General features: G+C 45.9%; 1 protein-coding gene across 3 annotated transcripts; it reads right to left on the bottom strand.

Annotated features, from left to right (window-relative positions):
• Positions 1 to 2,603: 2,603 nt before the first annotated feature.
• On the bottom strand, positions 2,604 to 22,593 carry c2h1orf159 (chromosome 2 C1orf159 homolog). Of its 3 annotated transcripts, none has more exons than XM_069918340.1 (9): positions 22,382 to 22,591; positions 22,056 to 22,157; positions 16,822 to 16,906; positions 14,919 to 15,020; positions 13,906 to 13,971; positions 13,654 to 13,788; positions 10,418 to 10,443; positions 7,756 to 7,831; positions 2,604 to 3,863 (listed from the first exon to the last, which is right to left on the bottom strand). In XM_069918340.1, exons 1-9 carry the CDS (start codon positions 22,517 to 22,519, stop codon positions 3,790 to 3,792), a joined length of 804 nt encoding a protein of 267 aa, XP_069774441.1. In that variant the 5' UTR covers positions 22,520 to 22,591; the 3' UTR covers positions 2,604 to 3,789. The 3 variants fall into 3 exon arrangements, with proteins under 3 accessions (XP_069774441.1, XP_069774440.1, XP_069774442.1); XM_069918339.1 differs by having other exon boundaries at positions 22,373 to 22,590; XM_069918341.1 differs by lacking the exon at positions 22,056 to 22,157 and having other exon boundaries at positions 22,382 to 22,593.

The following is a 22,593-nucleotide window of genomic DNA, read 5'->3' as shown; positions in this document are numbered from 1 at the left end:
CGTCAGCTGCAGGCTCGTTTGTGGCTGACAAGTCCGATGCGGGACAGGCAGACACAGTTGCAGCGGCTGCAGGGGAAAATTGGTTGGTTGGGGTTGGGTGTTGAGTTTTTCCTCCTTTGCCTTTTGTCAGTGAGGTGGGCTCTGCGGTCTTCTTCAAAGGAGGTTTCTCCCCGCCGAACTGTGAGGCGCCAAGATGCACGGTTTGAGGTGATATCAGCCCACTGGCGGTGGTCAATGTGGCAGGCACCAAGAGATTTCTTTAGGCAGTCCTTGTACCTTTTCTTTGGTGCACCTCTGTCACGGTGGCCAGTGGAGAGCTCGCCATATATATGCGAGCTCTCCACTGGCCACCGTGACAGAGGTTCTGCACGATACAGCTGCTACAAAACACATTTCATGTTCATGACAATAAACCTGATTCTGAATTGCCAGCATTCGTCTATTCCCCAACATCCTTTACTTATTAATTAAAAAAAAAATTCAGATTTATTTAATTATCCAACTTAAAGTTCCCAGCTGCCCTGGTAGGATTTGAAGTTGTGTCTCTGGGTCAGCACTTAGAAGTCTGCAGGCTGGCCAATAACCTAAACACTTTCATATTATGTCCCTGAATGTTCTCGAGAGCAATCCCCTTCTAAATCTTCCCCATCTCACCAAAAGCCGTGCCCTCCGGATTTGGATTGACCTACCTGAACTTGGCCCCACACAATTTTATAGTCTTTTAAGCTCCAAGACCCAGAGTCTCCTGATTCAATCCAAACAGTCCTGGTCACATTCCCGTGAATCCATTCCACTCCCTCCCTCCCCCCCCCCCCCCCCCCCCTGTTCCTGGGTGGATTTACAAGTCATGCATTACTGAAGCCCCGACCAAACAGAAAGTGCTGTAAAAAGCCCACAGTTCAGCCTGCATTCATGGAAAGGGAAACATTGATTGTTTCAGTTCCTGGACCACTGGTTGGCTTATAAGACATTAAATGACTGAAGGTCTGAAGGTCCTGGTTTATGAAACATGAACCCTTCATCAGACCCTGTCTGCCCCCACCATTGGAGATCCAACATCTGTCCTAGTGGACTTCCATTCCAGTCTCGTCTGCCCTCATGTGGCCACCAGTGTAACTGTAGACAATTCAATGCAAGAACAACAAAATATTCAGTGAAACCCCCTCATCCCCACTGGTAGATGCTGGATAAGGGAATTTTCTGGTTGCTTGAGACTGTGTGATGTGTGATTGGTGAACTAACAGTGAGGTGTGCCAATTTAAAAATTCCATAATTTTTACCTGTTTATTTTCCATGATTTTTTTTGCCGGTTGCTTGAAGTTCGGGTAAGTTTTACTGTATTTAAAATTACAGGGTTGTACAAAAAGCAGATATCAAGCGGAGGTCCATCATGGCTGTAAAACAGCAAAAATAAACCAGAAATAGCCAACCCATTTAATTTACATGTTGATGCAAACATGAAGGCAGCTCGCCAGCAGCTATACCTAGTGAAGAGTTTGAGATTTATTATTTCACCAAAGACTCTTGCAAATTTCTACAGGTGGACTGGGGAGAGCATTCTGTCTGGCTGCATCACTGCGTGGTACAGAGGTGCTTATGCACAGGACAGGGAAAATCTCCAGAGTGTTGTGAACTCAGCCTGTGACATCACGGGCACCAGACTTCACTTCATCGAGGACATCGACATGAGGCGGTCTTAAGAAAGCAGCCTCTATCCTCAAGGACCCCCCCACCATCCAGGGAGTGCTCTCTTCACTGTGTGATCACTGGGAAGGTGCAGGAACCTGAAGACAAAGATGGCTTCTTCCCCTCCCCCATCAGATTCCTGAATGGACAATGAACCACAGACACGGCCTCACTTCCTCTTCTTTTGCACAAATTTATTTTTAAATGTAATTTACAGCAATATTTGCACTGTAATGTTGCCACATAATGAATTTTGTGATATGTTCATGACAATAAATTCTGATGCTCAGAAACCACAATGTGCTGGAGGATCTCAGCAGGTCGAGCAGCATCTGTGGGAGAACCGTGAACATTTGGGGTTGGCTCTCCACCTCAAGGCACGAGTCTAAACGTCGAGCACTACTGCTGCTCGACCCTCTCTCGAGTCCCTCCAGATTGCTTCCTGAGGCAGTGTTGTTTCTTGCTTGACACATTTTCCACGAAGCGCATGCAGCACCTGGTCACTCTTGTGCATTATACATTACTCAAGGTTTTGAAGGATTATGCCTTACCTCAAAGGAAAGCCCAGGACCCACTGCGATTGCAGCCTCCATGCGTGCCTTCCACAGCTATGGGAACAGATCATGCTCGGTCGAAAGGTCTTTAATCTGAAGCATTGGCCATTTCTCTTCACACAGATACAGGCTGACCTGCCGAGGGGTTTCTGCACTTTGCTTTAGATTTCCAGCCTCTGCGGATTTTTATTTGTAATTTTCGTGCCTTCCAAAGTGACAGTTTATATCACTGTACCTGGTTTTACATTTCAGAGAACACTGTTGAACACCCTGGTTCTCCACCTCAATGCCACGTGCTGCATGGGTGCAGGAGTGCATGAGAAATATAAAACCATTGAGAGACAAATTCAAATGCAATCAAAATTAGACACAGCACAGTGGAGAAATATTTATTTCAATCCTTTTAAAATATCAAATACGGTCAGGTATTTAATACATCGTATATGAACCCAAAAGTTCTGTAAAACCCTCTCTGCTCTCTGACTGATGAGAAAGTGAACCCTGTTTCATTTACCTTTACATTCACCCACCTGGAGGTGAATGACATCCAGAGATTCTGGAGGGAAGAGGATGGGGACATTTCAGGTCTGATCCCTTCATGAAGGCAGAGAGTGCAGAGAAGTAGATGGTCTGTGTAGCAAGGACAGGGTAGGAGGGGTTGGACAGAGCCCAGGAGGGGTTGGTGAAGGATGATCCAGTTGATTGGCCAGTGCCAGAGAGATGGGGGCACCAGTCTGGCATTGGCCAATCAACAGCCTTGACCTGTTCACCCATCCCCTACTGGCCTTTATCCAACCCCTCTCACCTTGTCCTCATGACACTGACTCTCTCAGCCTTGATGAAATGTCGACCATTTTTCCTCACTGTTGTTGCCCGACCTGCTGAGTTTGGAGATGAATGACACAGGCTGGGATCACCCACTTGCCTCGAGCTGCCTTCCCTCAATGAAAGCCACATTTGGTTGGGGAGACACCAGCAAGGTGACGTTCTGCAGGTGGACGTCAAGGGAGCAAACGATCGGCCGGGTCAAACCCAAAGTCCTGTGACTGCAGCAATGTCCTTCCAAGGCGCGAGCAGGGAACTAACTGCCCATAATCGAGTTGCAAAATGTCAGCTGAGCAGAAAAGAAACCTGGGGTACTTCAATCTTCCTTTTCAACATGACAGCATTTTCAGTAAAAAAAATAAATCTCATTAAAGAAGAGAGATCAGCTCCTCCCAACAGCAAACAGCAGGCATGGAGCCCTCAGAGGAAGAAGCTCTGCCTTCTGCCATACAGTCGCTGTCCCTTCTGGCACCTCAAGTTAAATCACAAGAGCCTGGGGCAGCCAGTTAAAATAGTGAATGACACATCCAGGCTGGATGGGGTCCTGCTCACAACCCTGCCACATCACTAATTTTTAACCAATTATCCGCATAGGATTTGTCACCTCGACATCAATAGATCAGAGAATCTGGTAGGTGGATGACAAGAGGGCAGGGCAACAGAAATCCTTTAAATGCCATCCACAGATCTGGATCTTGAGCACACCACTAACATCATAGGGAATTCAAACATCAATCATGGCTGCAGAGGCCACAGAGGTAGACAGCCGCTCCCTCCTCGAATACCTCTCCTTCCGGACTGAAACACAAAATGTACATCCCGATCAGGATGGGAGAGAATAATGTGCCAATCGCTTACATTTCAACAACTTGGTGATTGGTGCATACAGACACACATGCACACAGACAAAGACCCCCGACGCGCAGACACAGACCCCCGACGCGCAGACACAGACCCCCGACGCGCAGACACAGACCCCCGAGGCGCAGACACAGACCCCCGACGCGCAGACACAGACCCCCGACGCGCAGACACAGACCCCCGACGCGCAGACACAGACCCCGACGCGCAGACACAGACCCCGACGCGCAGACACAGACCCCGACGCGCAGACACAGACCCCGACGCGCAGACACAGACCCCGACGCGCAGACACAGACCCCCGACGCGCAGACACAGACCCCCGACGCGCAGACACAGACCCCCGACGCGCACAGACCCCCGACGCGCAGACACAGACCCCCGACGCGCAGACACAGACCCCGACGCGCAGACACAGACCCCCGACGCGCAGACACAGACCCCGACGCACAGACACAGACCCCGACGCACAGACACAGACCCCGACGCACAGACACAGACCCCGACGCACAGACACAGACCCCGACGCACGCTCAGCACGGATCACAAATGCTTTGTGTAGCATTTGCCAGATCACTGACATTTCAATGCCCATTAGAATTTACAGTAGAAATAGACTCTCCACTCAACACAAAGGTATGAAACAATAGCTCAGAAAGGGTGCAGAAACGAATCATGAAGATGTGAGTTACAAGGACTTTTTTCCCCCCTGGAGTGCAGAAGGCTGAGGGGAACCTTGTAGAGGTAAGGTGAATGGTCACAGTCTTTCCCCCACCTACCCCATTCCCCTGGAGTAGGGGAGTCTTGGAGGATGTAGATTTAAGGTGAAAGATTTAAAGGGGACTGGAGGAGGAGGGTGTGTGGAATGAACTACTAGAGGAAGTGGCAGAGGTGAGGATGATGGTAAAATTTGAAAAACATTTAGACAGGTGCATAGAGAGGGTTTAGAATGATATGGGCAAATGGGACCAGCTTGGAGTGACAGTGGGTCAGACTGGGCTGCAGGGCCGGTTTCTAGGCCGTACAACCCACTGTTACCACTTTTGGCACCTTCCTACATTAAATGCAAAGACATCAATATTTCTTTTCATATATTTCTTAAGCAAACAATTCAAGGTTTTTGATTAAACCATACAGGGCCCAGTACCTCAGTCCCTTCCTTGAGGAAGTGTTCAGGGCCGAAACATGGTCGCTGCAAGATCGGCCGAGTTCCTCCAGCATCTCTGTGTTTTGAATAGACTCACAGTGCCTGCAGTGCCCAGTGATGGCAGGTTTTCCCGGACTCTGGTCCTTCCCCCACAGAGGCTGTGGTGGCTGCACTGAGCCTCAGTGGCACTTCCCCCCACCCCCCCGCCCAACCCCCAACCTCTAGGACCCTGGAACATGCCATTCACGACCAAGGCCCATCACTTCACCACGACCTTCCTGTGCTGTGATGTTGGCCCAAGGGTTTTTACACTCACAGTAGTGATTTATTTATCGTCACGTGTACTGAGACAAGGTGAAAAAAAACACTATAGCGTGCTATCCAGGCAAGTTAACATATAGAACAGCCTGTGCCATTGGATGGGAGCTGATGAGAAGGTGGAATTGAGATCAATGCATGGTTAGTATTGAAGGGGCTGGTTCTGTGCTGCATCTCTCTGTGATCCCATAACAGGCAGTGCATTAAATAGACAGGGTGGACAGCCAGCAGCTTTTTTCCTGGGGCAACAATAGCAAATACCAGAGGACATCTCTTTAAGGTGAGGGGTGGAAAGCTTAGGGGAGATGTCAGGGATAAGTTTTTTTTTGTTTACACAGAGAGTGGTGGGTTCTGAAATGCATTGCCAGGGCTGGAGTCTGGTACAATAGGGATAGTTAAAGGCTCTCAGGCACATGTATGTAAGAAAAAAATAGAGGGTTATGGGTGTGAGGGAGGGAAGGATTGTTGTGGAGTAGGTATATATAGTCAGCACAACATCATGGGCCGAAGGGCCTGTATTGCACTGTAATGTTCTAAAAGTCTAATCTGTAGTGAAAAGTACAGCTGTTTGGTGCTGCAGAGAAAATGTTTAGTTAAAAACATGCAAGGGCATTATCATCTTTAGCTAGGAGTTACATACTTATAGGTTCAAATAATGGAAAGGAAATTGAAAAACTGGAGGAGGTTCTACACCAGTGGTTCTCAAACTTTGGGCCTCTGTGATTAATAAGGGATTACTTAAGGTGGAACCCGAGTGGGGGAAAAGCCACTGTTTTAATCGTCCCTAATTGATTCGTTATGTGAACGGTTTCATAACTCCAAAGGAAATGGGCCAATGACAATTTTTCTCAACCAAAATATCTCAGTAACAACTGGGTCTAGAGCAGTGGTTCTCAACCATTTTTCCCCACTCTCATCCCCTCATTAAACACAGAGCACAGATGGCACAGGGATTACTTAAGGAGGTATGTGAGTTGAAAACCACTGCTCTACACCTTCTAACTCTGCTCATAGATCTTCACAGCCTCTATCCGGGCATCTTGGTACATGCATATCAAACATGCACAAAGATACAAATGCATCACTACTGGAGAATGCTGCTGGAGATAGAGAAGAACGTGGTCATCTGATTGCTTGCACTGAAAACCTGGTTTGACCTTGCTTATGGAATGGAAGCAAATTATTAAGATGACCCTTTGGGTGACTGAGGGATTGAACAAGATCCTGTTTATCACCAAGATCTTGAGGTTTCCTGAAACAGTCCCTCAAAGAACCAGCAACACTGGACCGTGGGACGTAACCAGACAGGATTAGCAGATTCGCATCACCGGTCCCTCAACATGGACCACAATTTGTGGGACACAGTAGGGGATGCTCAGAGCACCATCTGTAGTCAACACCCCAAAGATGATGATGCCACACTGTACACACAGCAGCCGAAGTATTCTCGACTATCAAGTGGCTGTTGTGGTGAAGGGAGAGTGGAAAAATGTTGTTCGGAAGCAATGGTCTCAAGTCTAATCACAGAGACCAACGTCGTGCAGTTCAAGCAGGAAACTCTCTAGTCTGGCATTCTGTGCTCTGACAACTCCTGTGATGTGGCAGGCTTGAATCTACACTAGCAACGTATTCTGCCTCATTCCACTGAACTGCACCCAGTCCTTAGCCCTCCCTACCCATCCATCCTTGTACCTGTCCACATTTTTCTTAAAGGCCAAAATTGAGCCTGCATTCACCACTTCAGCTTGTTCCATACTCCCACCACTGATGGTCCCTTTCACCCTTAACCATGTCCTCTGGTTTGTATCTCATCTACTACCCTCAGTGGAAAAAGCCTACCCACATTTATTCTCTCTGTCCCCCTCATAATTTTAAACAGTTCTATCAAATCTCCCCTCATTCTTCTATGTTCCAGGGAATAAAGTCCTCACCTGTTTAACTTTTCCCTATAACTCATTTCCTCAAGTCCTGGCAACATCCTATCAATCTTCTCTGCACACTTTTAATCTTATTGAGACCCTCAATTTTATTGAGAGCCAAGATCTAAAATGAACTAAAATCTACTAACCAGCAGCTAATTAACCTAGCAGGTCAACTTTTACAATCTCAGATGAGTGTTCCGACTGACAAAAACTTGGCTTACAGACAATTCCCAGAACACTCATACGATCCAGTAATGTTGATACTGCGAAAAGAACAGTTCTCCCAAGAAGTGTAAGGAGAGGAGGGGGATTTTTCTCTGGCCTGACCAGTTTGACCCCAAGGATGCTGGATCAGAGAGGCCCAATCCGTACCAGATTATTCATGGATTGCAAACAAAAAACACAGTGCTCTATCGACAACCCCTCTAATCTTTATAATTACATTTGTGTCTGGAATACTCTCCATCGTAACGTCCCAGTGTATCACCTGACCTCGTGGAACTGCTCATCGCTCCTGCCTGTGGAAAGATCAGAAAATGTACACATCAGCGTTCCAGATAGTATGGCAGCAGAATCACAGTACCATTAAATTATAAAGGAGACAGGAGATTACACAAATTACTGACAGAACATTTGCACAAAGATTGCTTGGAACGGTCAGGCAAATCAAATACAGTGAGTCGATTCTAATCCAATTCTAAATTCCATTATATTCAGTTTAATTAGCATAAAAGTCTAATCAAGTTGAATGCCAAGTTAAGCTTTATGTTTAGCATTCAATAGTCTGCACCACTGCTGTCAGATCAAGGGTTCAAATCTCAGTCATGCAGAGGGATAGGGAATGCAGTGAGGAACGCCAGGGTAGTGCCACATTGCTGCAGCAATCAGATGTGCATTTGGTCACAAGTCAATGAACTAAAGGGTCAAACTGAGAAGATACGACGGCAGTGTCTCAAACAACGGAGAAAGTCTTCCTGTCACTCGAGACACTCACCCGTAAATTGGAGAAGCAACACCGAATATTCAGTCTGGGCACACTCTCCAACTGGACAGCATTGACATGAACTCCTACGGTTTCTGCTAGCCCAATCCCCGTTCTCCCTCTCTTCCCCATTCATCTTCTTTCCTTCAGCTCTCCATCCCCTTCCCTCTCCATTCACAGAGCTCATTTGTGAACCCTAACCCTCCCACATCACTTCTCAGCTTTTTTCTCTCGTGCCCTCCCTTCTTTATCCACCCATTATCTCCTGCCTGTGCTGTTCCCCCATCCCCCTACCATGATATTCAGACCCTGCCTGCTTTTTGCTTATACTTCATTAATGTCTGGAACATTGGTTATATATCTATCCAGATGTATAAAAAGCTGCTCAACTTACTGAGTTTCTCCAGCACTTTTATATAAACTAATAGACAATATTTGGTCAAACTTATTTTCTCAGAAGCATCTGAGGAATGACCTGATGGCTGTTTATAAAATTATGGGAGGCACATATTGGGAAGGCAGTCGGTAGTCTTACCCAGGATGGAAATATCAAAAACTAGAGGGCATTAGTTCAAGATGACAGGAGTGGGAGTTTAAAAAGAAGGGTTTTAAGGAAATTCTTTAATATATTTACACAGAGGGTAGAGGGTGACTGCACACATGATCAGGGAGGCAGTGGAAGCAGCATCGTTTAATAGGGGGTTAGACAGATTACACAGGCAAGGGACAAAGGGATGCAAACCATGTGTAGACGAGTGGAATTAGTTTAAGATGGCATCATGTCCAGCAGAGCTATTGCTTTTTGTCCTGTTTACCTCCCAACCAACAGAACCAAATGAGATCACCTGGCCATTAAAGTGTAATGTCGCCGCGAGCTTGCTGTGCCTAGAATAGCTGCCATGTTTGCTCAATTATGTTAGTGTCTACACTGTTCTTGCAACAACATACCACCCTGTCAGGCCAGATTACACAGCACACAATTTCTAGAAACAGTGCACAAATCAAAACTCCCCCATCTCCCAGTCTTCCATTATGCAGAGCAAAGTCTTCACAACAACTTCAGCTGCTACAGCTCCAACCACAGTCAGTACACATCTGTAAAGATATCTTCTCCTCACTGATGATCAACACAGACGCACCTCAAGGATGCGTACATGGCCCATTTCTCTACTCTCTCAACACCCATGACTGTGGGGCCAGCCAGGAACAATTCCAATGCTGTCTACAGGTTTGTCGATGACATCACGGTTGTCGGCAGAATCACCAACAGCAAGGAGGAAATGTACAGGAGGGAGAGAGATCAGCTCGTTGACTGGTATCTCACCAACTCAACCTTGTATTCAATGTTAGCAAAATCAAGATGTTTGTAGACTCCAGGAGGAAGTCAGGAGAACACGACCCAGTCCTCACTGAGGGCTCAGTAGTGGAGAGGGTTGAGAACTTTAAATTTCTGGATGTCAACATCTCCGAGGACCTGTCCTGGAGCCCTCACACTGATGCAATCACAAAGAAGGCTTGCCAGCGGCTATTCTTTGTGAGCTGTTAACAGCCTGCAACATCCCAGATACCAGATTTCACTCCATTAAGGACATCTGCAAAAAGTGGTGAGTTAAGAAAGCATCCTCTACCCTCAAGGACACCCACCACCCAGGTTATGCTTCCTTCACTCTGCTACCATGGGGAAAAAGGTAAAGGAGCCTGAAGACGAGCCCTCAGCAGCACAAGGACAGCTTCTTGCCCTCTGCCAACAGACTCCTGAATGATCAATGAACACAGACACTGCCTCACTTTGTGACTTTTTCTTGTTTTTATTTCTTGTTGTAAGGTGGTTTATATGAATGTTTGCACTGTGAAGCTGCCACAAAACAATGAATTTCGTGATTGTTCATGACAATAAATTCTGATCCTACAAGCGTTACTGACCACACATCTAACAGATGGTCATTTAGTAACCAAGCTGTTCAGATGATTAGCAGCATTGCTGGAGACAGACAACAGGTGAAATTGAACGTTAAAAAACCCTCCAGGTTAGGTTACATCCAAGTCCAATAAATTGCATTTACATGGTTCACTCCAATGAAGAATCCCAAGTCCATGTGGAAGAAATGCAGATGGTACTTACCACTTCAGAAGGCTGTAGTATTGAACCTGAAAATGAACAAGTATTAGTTAGAAAGACCCTTCTTCCATTTGGTGAACACTGTCAATTACACAGCTGTACACACTTTTACCAAGGATAAAAACACTCAACCAAAGTTGTTTTAATAGAACAGTGCCCTGGTTGAGGTTAATTAACACCCTTGGATAAGTGTGAGGACACAATGGTGTAATCAGCACCGTTCATCCGATACCTTAAGGTCTATGGCGAGGGAGTGGAGGAAACCTTTCCATTCGGTATCATCCACAAAGGGCTTCATCTACACAAAGAGGATGGAAAATCTACTTCTCGATACAGCGAAGATTGAGGATGATTTGATAATGGTGCTTAAAATGGTGAATAGATAGGATTATAAAAATTCCCTTATTGAGCGGACAGATTTCTCTTCTTTGGCTTGGCTTCGCGGACGAAGATTTATGGAGGGGGTAAAAAGTCCACGTCAGCTGCAGGCTCGTTTGTGGCTGACCAGTCCGATGCGGGACAGGCAGACACGATTGCAGCGGTTGCAAGGGAAAATTGGTTGGTTGGGGTTGGGTGTTGGGTTTTTCCTCCTTTGCCTTTTGTCAGTGAGGTGGGCTCTGCGGTCTTCTTCAAAGGAGGCTGCTGCCCGCCAAACTGTGAGGCGCCAAGATGCACGGTTTGAGGCGTTATCAGCCCACTGGCGGTGGTCGAATCCACATCACACCAAATTTGTGAGAGTGCAAAGGGATCAGATTCAATAGGAACACTTGGAGAAATGGATAAATACTTGGAGGAAAAATGGTGGTGCTGTGGTAAGGACAGAGAAACGGGATTAGTTTACCCGATCAAAGAGCCAAGTTGGGCACAAGAGGATCCATAGCTTCCTCCTGTGAACCAGTGTAATCATTTCAGTTACTTACCCCTTTCAATTTCTCTCCCGTTTAAAATTTGATATACGGATTCATCTAAAAATGGTGCCACATCAACTTTCCCCAAGGACACTTCGTGGACCCCTATTCAGCTGGAATCTCAAAATTCAGCAATGATCCTTCCCCATGTCGTGGGATGATTGTAGGACAAATCTGGTCGAATATTTCCCTCTACCGATACAGTGCACATCTTTGACCAGAGAACTGAGTTAGCAACAGCTCCAAGATGTAGGAGATGAAGTCAAAGTGGGAATAAAATGGTGGGAGAACCTTTGTTACTCGATAGGACATCACATCTAAACACTAATCATCAAACAAGATCTTCCGTGATGGAATCTCTTTTTAAAATAAAATCTAATTCTTAAAAGTTATAAATGGAATTTATGAAGTTAAGCAACTTTTAGAAGTTTAGAGCTTTGAAATACTTGCCAAAAACACTATCTTAATCCCATTCCCAGGTGGTAAGAGATTGATGCACTTTACAGCCAAATAATGAATGGTAATTTCTCATTCTTTCATCCAATGTTCTTCTTTAAAACAAAATTAAGTTTTGTTTTTCCAAGCAACATTTTAATGCTGTGTACAAACTACAAACATCATCTAACATTTAATCTCAGGCTAATACCAAGTTAAAGCATTAAAATCTACATCTCTTTACGGCGCAGAAAGATGTTATTCTCCCCATCAATTGAGACAAATGAATGATTGGTCTTCTCAGAGATTGTGTGAAAATAGTCAAAAGTTGGATTAGCATCCAGGAACAGTCATGAAGATATTTGACCATATATTCAGAAATTCTGCATCCAAATTCCACCAACATTTGTGTCACGGAATCTTGGCTAATTGCCTTGGAACCACTGGCTAATGGCTGCACCAAATGAACCAGGAATTTTGAGCAAAAGCTGCCACAACGTCTTGATCCCGAGGTCATGTTTCTAAATTTAAAAAAAATGTAGACATACAGCACAGTAACAGGACCTTTTGGCCCATGAGCCCACGCCACCCAATTACACCCAAATGACCTTCATCTTCTGGTGAAGGGTTCTGCACCTTTGCTGTGGCCAGGATAAGGCTGACGAGGCAAATACCCCAGCAAACTTCCAAACAGGGGTGTGGGAGACAGGGAATGGCGTCATCACATGGACGACAGACCTAGACAGCCAGATGTCAGGACTGAGAGTGCCCATACAAATCACTGGAAGGCCATGCCAATAAATTTCTAATCAAACAAATTTTAATCTCACATAAGAGACATACCCAACCCCTACTGGCAATATGGATCGAATTTAATAAGGGTGCAGAGAAGATTTAAGAGGTTGCTGCCAGAACTGAGCTACAGGGAGAGGTGGAGCAGGCTGGGGCTTTATTCCTTGAAGCACAGGAGGATGAGGGGGTGATCTCACAGAAGTTATGAAGTTGTGATCTCACACAACTATCAGACCAATAGAATGGATGAACGCAGTCTTTTGCCCAGAGAAGGGGACATTGATAACCAAAGGATATGGGTGTAAGGGGATGGGTTTGGGGGTGGGGGGAGATTTAACAAGGAACCAAAGGAGTTACTTTTAGTTTAAAATAAGAGGGTAGTGTATGGAACAGCCTGTCACAGGAGGTGGGTGAGGCAGGTACTATTGCAACTTTCAACAAAAAAATTCATAGATAGGATGGGTTTAGAGGGATAGGGACCAAGTGTGGGCAGGTGGGACTAGTGTAGGTGGGACATTTTGGTGGCATGGGTAATGGAACCAAAGGGCCCACTTTTATACTGTTTGACGCTCTCCACTTCTCCCACCTTCCGTCCTAAACTCTTCACTTCTGGGCCCAACCCAAGCTTCTTTCCCCCTTTATAATTCACCCCCTTCCTTCTTGTCTTGATAAAGGGTTCAGATCCAAAACGATGACTGACCATTCCTACCCACAGATGCTGTCTGACCTGCTGAATTCCTCCAGCAGTTCTTTACCTGCTCATCATTCCAGTATTTGTAGTTTTTGTTTTTTTCACTGGGCACCATTTAAAATAGAAGGTTCTCAACAAGATCAAGGCCAAAGACTAAAGCCAATTGGACCCTGTCCGGCACAAGCAAGTGGGGAATGATCCACTGGATAAAGGATGTTACACAGCAAGGTGGACATAACATCGAGTAGCCACCTCTTTACCCAAATACCAGAGGAAGGAGGGACAGAAATGGGGGAAGAAACCCTAGGAGGGAAAATGAAATGGAATACAAGATTCAGATTAAAGTCACCCCAATTGTATTTGCCTCAACAACACATTCAACAAACATAAAGGAACATAAGGCAGCAAGTCACCTTTGCCTTGTTGACAAAACAAATCCTCGAGTTTGTTTGACCGCTTGAGATAAAAAAAAGCGGCCACGCACAGAATGAAGAGAGAGCCAGTGACTAGTGTTCCCAGGCACACAGAGGCAGCGATTCCTGGTCCTCCTTACACAGAGACAAAAGAGAAAAAGAAAATAAGCAACTTTATGTTTAAGTGTAAATGACACTGTTTCTTTAGCAACAGCTGGCAAGCTGCATGGAGTCTCAACGTTGTTCTCTTACCAATTTTAAGGATGGTTGGGCCCAGAGTGGTGCCATTTGCAGTTCTACTTTCACTGCTGGAATGCACTGTAAGAGGAAAGCTAATGAGTGTGAAATTCCCATAGAGCAGAAGATACCTGAACACTGAAGTCACGGTAAAGCAAACTTGCTTAAAAGCTGCAGAGTTTCTAACTCTCTTGCACTGCTCTTAAAAAGCAGCGTGTCGGAACGACATCCAGCCTAAAACCTGAAATAAACATAATTCAATTAAGGATCAGAGAGGAAGCTCAAACAACGAGAGGGAGGAGAGAAGTAAAGGAACATGGAGATATGGTTAAGTGAATGTAGGTGGAATGGGTGGGATGTCGCGAGGCAGGGCACCCTGCAGACAACCGCGTCTACTTCATCAAGAACACGGGACAGCATGGTTAGGGGAGTACCCGGGATCAAATCCGCCACTGTCTTCAAGGAGCTTATACATTCTACCATTCCGGGGGCTCCAGTTTCCTCCCAAAGACATATGGGGTTAAAAGGTCAAATGGGGGCATTGGAGCAGCACAGCCTAATGAGCCGGAAGGACCTGTTACTGAGCTGTATGTCTAAATTAAAAATATCATCTCTTAGTTGGCAGTAAAGTCAACACAGTGTAGGCGATGCCACCATTCTCCTGGAAGGTTTAGTACAAGGGCAACCCACCAGCGGACTGCACAAACATTGCTTCTTAAAAAGTTATCTCATCCCAGCCAAAACACAAATGTGGAACTGGATCATGCCAGATTGTGGGGTGGGGTCACGTTTATTGTCTTCTGACCATACAAGTACAACCTGATGAAACAGTCTTCTCTGGTCCTCGGTGCAAAACATGCAGACACACAACCAGACATAACACACATATAGACAAACAATACACATGCAGGACAAGTATTTCAACTACACAAGTAAATAACTATTGTTTAGTTACATGAAAGTCTCAGATAGTTAATGCGAGTGGCGAGCTACAAAAACTGAGTGACACAAAGCGTTTGGTCACTCACATTTAATGCACCCAGTCTGATTGGTTGATGGATGCGCTGAGGTCCCATTAACACACCTAATGCAAGTTGTGCTTCCATTCTTAAACCAGTGCCTGTAGCAGTCTGCAACAGATAAAGGAACAGCATTTTATCCAATATGCATTAACATGGCATTGTAATATTCTGTCCCCCCGTCCCCCCCCTACCACCTCTGTCTCTCTGCCTCCTCCCATACCTGCAAATCTTAACTTCTATAGTCCACGGCCCTGCACACTCTGGCATCCAGTCAGATATCTACAACCCAAGGACTCAGAAAACCTGAACTAACTAATTGGTTGAAGTAAAACACAAAAGTCTGAGACACCGCGGTTGAAGTAACAACCTGATGCTGGAGAAACTCAGCAAGTCAAACAGTGTTCTTTATATAGCAAAGGTAAAGATACAGAACCAATTATTTTGGGCTTGAGCTCTTCATCAAGGTATGGGCAAAATGTAGGCAGGTGCCCGAACTTGGTACAGCATGGTAACAGGCCTTTCGACCCATGAGACTGTGCCATCAATTACATCCAATTGACCCACAACCCCCAGTACACTTTGAAGAGTGGGAGGAAACTGGAGGCCCCAGGGAAAACTCACGCAGACAAAGGGAGAACGTACAAACTCCTTACCAACAGCGTAGGATTCAAACCCTGTACTCGTTTGCTACAGCTGTAACAGCATTGTCTCACCGCTATGCCCATAAAGTACACTGACCTGCTGAACTTTGAGGTAGAACCAGACTAAAGGACCAAATGGCCAGTCGTGTTGCTTTAACACCTGCAGTAAGGGAATGGCGATGGGGAACAGAGTGCTCTGTTCTTATGAATGGGTTCTCTCCACTTTTAATCAGGACTACAGGAATCTTTATGGTTCTGATGAAAGGTAATCTACCCAAAATATTAACTCTGATTCTCTCTCCAGATATTCCCTGCTTACATTGAACGCTTCCACCAGCGTTGTCTCCACTCCATCCACAACATTCATTGGAGCGACTTCATCTCCAACATCGAAGCACTCGAGATGGCAGAGGCCGACAGCATCGAATCCACGCTGCTGAAGATCCAATTGCGCTGGGTAGGTCACGTCTCCAGAATGGAGGACCATCGCCTTCCCAAGATCATGTTCTATGGCAAGCTCTCCACTGGCCACCAAGACAGAGGTGCACCAAAGAGGTACAAGGACTGCCTAAAGAAATCTCTTGGTGCCTGCCACATTGACCACCGCCAGTGGGCTGATATCGCCTCAAACCGTGCATCTTGGCGCCTCACAGTTCGGCGGGCAGCAACCTCCTTTGAAGAAGACCGCAGAGCCCACCTCACTGACAAAAGACAAAGGAGGAAAATCCCAACACCCAACTCCAACCAACCAATTTTCCCTTGCAACCACTGCAACCGTGTCTGCCTGTCCCGCATCGGATTTGTCAGCCACAAACGAGCCTGCAGCTGACGTGGACATTACCCCTTCATAAATCTTCGTCCGCGAAGCCAAGTCAAAGAAGAAGACATTGACAATAGTAAAAACACACCGAAATTCTGGAGGAACTCAGCCGGTCTTTTAGTGTCCATAGGAGACAAAGATATAATGCCAATGTTTCGGGTCTGAGCCCTTCTTCAAGGAATAAGCAGAGAGCTGTTCTGTGCTGTACAACACCTTGATGTCATCAGTTTGAGTAATGTGGCATATATCTGCTCATTCCTTGAAGAAGGGCTCAGCTCCGAAACATATCTTAGTCTCCTGTGGATGCTGTGAGACCGCTGAGTTCCTACACCATTTGTGTGTGTTTACTACAATCTTAGCGCCTGCAGACGTCCTTGTTTCATTCCTACATTTGATGTTACTCTCCTTGCTGGGTGATGTCCCACGTTTCACCATTTTGAAAATGTACCTGGACGACAAAAGCTACTTCGTGGACAAAAGCCGAATTCATCCAGGTGTTCCAAACAGCATCCACTGGGAACAACTGGTGGGATCTGGGGAAGGGAAAGGAAAGGATTAGATAGGAAGAGAAGGTGGAACATGCATTTCTCCAACACTTTCCACAGCCTCATGTGGTCTCAGATGAGTGACAGTCAGTGTTGTAATGGTGAACTGAATTATTTTTCATGCCCAAGAAATAGCAAGTCAACCCATATTTACGTTCAGCAGGTAAAACTATAATAAACTTAGGTAGGGTGGATAATTTGCAATCAACAAAATACCACTTTATTATGAGATAGTCCTTTTTTAAAATTTTTCACACTATGAACCATATTAACCAAAATATACACAAACATTTCCCTCTTGAATATACTCAGTGTCATTTTCTCCCCTTTTTCCCCCCTCCCTCCTTGCCACCCCCTAAACATTCAACATATACAATAAACCCATTAAACAATGTCATCACACAATGAAAATAAACAAGAAAATTGTGTCATCTACTTTTACACACTGGGTCAGTTCATTTCGTCTTCTTCTCATTCTATCATTTTAGGGGGTGGAGGTCCGCGATAGGCCCTCTCTGTTGTGTTCCATGTACAGTTCCCAAATTTGTTCGAATACTGTGATGTTATTTCTTAAATTATGTTATTTTTTCCAGTGGAATACATTTATGTACCATTGCTGTACTCTCAGGCTCTCTTCTGATTTCCAGGTTGACATTATACATTTTTTTGCTACAGCTAAGGCTATCATAATAAATCTTTTTTTGTGCTTCATCCAGTTTGAGGCCAAGTTCTTTACTTCTTATATTACTTAGAAGAAAGATCTCTGGATTTTTTGGTATGTGGCTGAGAGAGTGTTTCTTGACAACTTTAAAGATATAAAGGTTTAAAGATATAAACTCAATGCAGGCCAATGGGACTAGCCCAGAATGCCAATTTGGTTAACAGGGACGAGTTGGACTGAGGGCCTGCTCTGTGCTGTACAACATCTTGACATAATCAGATTGAGGGATGTGTATATTCCGTCTGAGCACCCTCCAACTGGATAGCAGTAACATCAACTTCTCTGGTTCCAATAGCCCCCTCCCCCATCTACTCCCATGTTTCCTTTCCTCTGTCTTTCTCTCTCCCACCTCTTCCTTTTTCCTGTGATTCCTTTTCCCCCAGCTCTGCTTTCACAGTCAAAAACACACCCCTCTCCCAATCATTTCTCACCTTTCCTCTCCTGCCCTATCCATGTCCAATTATTGCCTTTTACCTGTAGCTCTGTGCTCCTCCCCCGGCCTTTCTTTCCCTCTCCCTAGCTTTTTAATTTAGGACCTGCCTGCTTTTTACTCAGATCTTGAAAAAAGGTTCAGGTCCAAAACATCGATTATTTATCTTTACCTCCTCTGGATGCTGTGAGACCGGCTGAGTTTCTCTAGCACTTTTTCTACAATCACAGTGTCTGCACTTTTGTGTTTCCTGTGACAGTTGAGAAACAAGAACGGTGGATGTTGGAATCTCGAGCAAACAATGAAGTGCTGGAGGGAGCTCAGCAGGTCAGGCAGCATTCATGGGGAGACACAGTCAGTCAACGTCTCCTCTCTGGATAGTGTCCTGGCCCAAAACACTGAGTGACTGTTTCTCTCTACAGATGTTCCTGGCCCTCGGAGTTACTCCAGCAGTTCATGTAGTTGGCTGAACTGCCCTACGACAGCTGGAATCTTATTGTGAGAGCAGCCCAGACCATCATATAAACCAGCTCACCCCCATCCCTTCAACTCCACCTTCTACTGTATAGAGAAAGCTGCCAACACAGTGAAGGACCTATTCCCCTTCCCGCGGGAAGATATGCGAGGCTGCAAACCACCAGACTGAAGGACAATTTCATTCTTGCTGTTATCAGACTTTTAAATGGACCTCTCACTGGTAACAGATGATGCCTTGCGCTGTTTAACTGCACTTTTCTCTAGTGGACTTACTGTAACACTACACACTGCACCTTCATTTATGATCAAACAGCCTGCTATACCATTTGATTTGGCTGGTTTACACACAAAGACTTTATATTGCATTTTGGTACAGGTGACATAATTCAATCCGTTGGTATTTTGTTTAACATTGAACTAACATACAAACATTAAAACATAACAGCACAGTACGGGCCCTTCAGCCCATGACGTGTGTGACCCAAAACAAACTAAACCCTCCCTACCTTGTAACCCTCTATTTTTCTTTCATTCATGTGTCTGTCTGTTAAATTCCCCTAATGTTCCAGCCTCCACCACTATCCCTGGCAAGGCATTCCAGGCACCCATAACTCTGCAGAAAAAAATAACTTACCTTTGATGCCTCCCCTAAACTTCTCTCCCTTCACTTTGTACACATGTTCTCTGGTGTTTGCTGCTCCCTCCCTGGGAAACAAGTGCTGGCTGTCTACCTACCTTATCTAGGCCTCTCATAATCATGAAGACCTCTATTAAGTTACCTCTCATCCTTCTTCACTCCAAAGAGAAAAGTCCGAGGTCTGTTTATAAGATGCACTTTTCAATCCTGGCAACATCCTGGTAAATCTCTGCAACCACTCCATAGTTTCCACATCCTTCCTATAATGAACTGAACACAATACTCCAAGTGTGGTCTCACCAGAGATTTATAACATCACCTATCGACTCCTGAACTCAATCCCCTAATTAATGAAGCCCAGCATCCCATAGGCCTTCTTAATTATTCTATCAACTTGTGTGGCAACCTTGAGATCTCTATGGATTTGGACCCCAAGGTCCTTCTATTCTTTCACACTGTTACGTATCCTACCATTATCCATGTACTTTTCAAGTACGACCTTCCAAAATGTGTCACCTCACACATATCTGAATTGCCACATTTCTGCCCAACTCTGCATCAAGTTTTAACCTTCGACAACTATCCACCACATCTCTAACCTTTCTATCATCTGCAAACTTACTGACCCATCCCTCTACAACATTTTCTGGGTCATTTTATAAAAATCACAAAGAGCAGGTGTGATGGAAGATTTAAACCGTGTTTCTTGCTTTTGCATCCTTTGCTTCTGCAAGGCTGAGAACCTGTTTGTTGCATATGAATTAGTAGACACACCTAAATTCCACCATGGGGCCCAGGATGCAGTTGAATCAGAAGACATTATCTAAATTTACCACTATATATGGGGCCCAGGGATGTGCATATGAATCAGTAGACATTATCCAACTTCCACCATGAGGCCCAGAGATGCAGTTGTCTTTTGTTGGTCGCAGACTGTCAGGAGACCTTGAAGATAATTAAATCAAGTTCAAGGAGATAAGATCTGAAGTAAACAACTTTTGGGTACTATAAGCCATGGTCCCACTGCTGAAGTTTGAGACTCTCCAAGTGGTGGCAACATCTTTCAGCAAGAAGAACTTCAAGAGTCCAGTTAACATCCCGGTCGAAGGAGGTGGAGAAGCTGCTACCGGCGCCCTGACAACCTACTACAAGTGTGCAGTCATTGCCTCGCTTCAGCAGTTGGGAGCAGTTCAGGTGTTGATAAGTATAATTGGGAAGGGCTTGCATATTGTAGTGTGAATTCAGCTTTAGATTTAGTAATAAAGTCTTGTATAAACTGAACTGCTCTCGGTGTGTGTCTCTATTTTCTTTCGGTAGCTCAAACTCTGTGACCAATCTAAAACGAACAAAATGAGAGGTATAAGTTTACCCAAGACAGCAGGGATCCCAGAGCAGATCCCCGTGGAACTCCACTGTGACTGACCTCCAGGCAGAATATTTCCCATCCGCTATTCCTCTCTGCTTTCCATGTTAAGACTTAGGGGTGCAGTCCTGGCTCTGTGCCCCAGTCACAACCTGACTAGTGTTCAAGCAAAGGAATCAACAAAGTTATGGTTCCTCCTCCACTCACAACACTAAGTCATGGATGTTGGGCTGGTCCCATTGTTAAATCCCACCACTGACTATACTCAGTAGTAAAACACTCTTGGTGAAGTAAAAACTCAATGGTGGAGATACTCAGCAGATCAAACAGTAAAGATACCAAACTCGGGTGCCAGCCTTTATTTTGCTCATGATGAAGGGTTTAAGCCTGAAGATTGGTTACATATCTTACACCCAGTGGACCTACATCCCTGGTCCTTTTTGAAGGGTGGGAGGAAACTGGAGCACCCAGCAGAAACCCACATGGACACGGGGAGAATGTACAAATTTTAAGTTCTGGGAGTCACTATCTCGGAGGATTTTTATTGGACCCAACACACTAACGGCATTGTGAAGAAAGCATGACAGCACCTCTACTTCCTCAGGAGTTTGCAGAGGTTTGGTGTGACATCAGAAACCCTAGCAATTTTCTACAGAGGTGTGGTAGAAAGTGTGCTGACCAGCTGCATCATGGTCTGATATGGGGACACCATCGGTGTAACGCGGAGTGTAAAGCCCTCCAAAAGGAAAGAACAGCCCAGGACATCACAGGCAAAACCCTCCCCACTATTGAGTACATTTATAGAAAATGCTGCCATCAGAGAGCAGCAGCAATCATCAAAGACCCTCACCACCCAGCACACTGTTACCATCAGCAAAGAGGTGTAGGTGCCACAAGACTCGCACCACCAGGTTCAAGAACAGCTGCTCTCCCTCCACCATCAGACTCCTCAACAACAAACTCAGTCAGGGACTCATTTAAGGACTCTGACTTGTGCATTTCATTGATTTTTTAAAAAAAATTCTCTCTGTATTGTAGTCAGTTTACAGTTTTTTTTACATGTGTACCTTGTTTAGAGTTTTTTTTGTACTACTGATAAGTGATAAGTCCCTGGCCTGCAGGGTTGTATGTGATATCATGTATGTACTCTGACAATAAACCTGAAAAATCCGACAGACAGCACCAGATTCAAACCCCGGTCCTGATCGCTGGCGCTAACCGCTACCCCAACCGTACCGTCCTGCTGACCTGTTGAGTTGGGCGCCTGTCTACATTTTGCTCAGATCTTGATGAAGGGCCCATACCCAAACATTGGTCATGCACCCTGGCTTCATTAAGGTTTCTGATTGAACTGCTGAGTTCCTCCAGTGTTGTTTTCACTGAACTCAACACAAAGTGACGGAGGGCTTGGCACGCCTGGCACCGTTGAAAGAGAGTGGCAGCCAAGTTAGTGGGGAGCAGGTCGTCCCGCAGTGAGCACACCTGGCTCAGCGAGGGGCAGATACGTACCGAGGCTGGCGGGCTGCCCGTCCACACACCCAGGGATCCGGCCAGGACCAGGACAGCGGGCAGGCTCATGGTGACTCGTCTCCGGGCAGGCGTGGGGTCCCGCTGCTCAAACACACAAAATGCCCCTTAGTGATGACTCTGCACTGTCCCTGCATCCTGGGGGCCGGGGGAGGTTGTGCCCCCCACGTTTAGGCCCTATGAGCAAACCCCCTCATCACCCTGCGTTACGGCCCCATTTACCCCCCCCCCCCTCCTTTCCCCGCGTTATGGCTCCACTGACTCCTCTTCCCCCGTCCTGGGACACCTCCCCGTCTCACCCTGCTTACGGAAGGCTGCCGTTCCGGCATCGGGACCTGTGGGCCGCGCCGCTTCCTGCAACAGGAGCCAGGCAGCGGCAGTTCCGCCTTTCCACACCCCGTCCCACTCAGCAAGTCGGGGGCAGGACGTTTCCAACCACGTCCCATGGAGAAGGGCAGCGCAACCCTCCGCTAGAAGTAAAAACGCAACGCTGGAGAAACTCAGCTGGCGTTTCGGGGTT

The sequence above is a fragment of the Narcine bancroftii genome, chromosome 2 (assembly GCF_036971445.1).
Source record: "Narcine bancroftii isolate sNarBan1 chromosome 2, sNarBan1.hap1, whole genome shotgun sequence".
NCBI classification, from domain to species: Eukaryota; Metazoa; Chordata; class Chondrichthyes; order Torpediniformes; family Narcinidae; genus Narcine; species Narcine bancroftii.
This window is presented reverse-complemented; position numbering and strand designations above follow the sequence as displayed.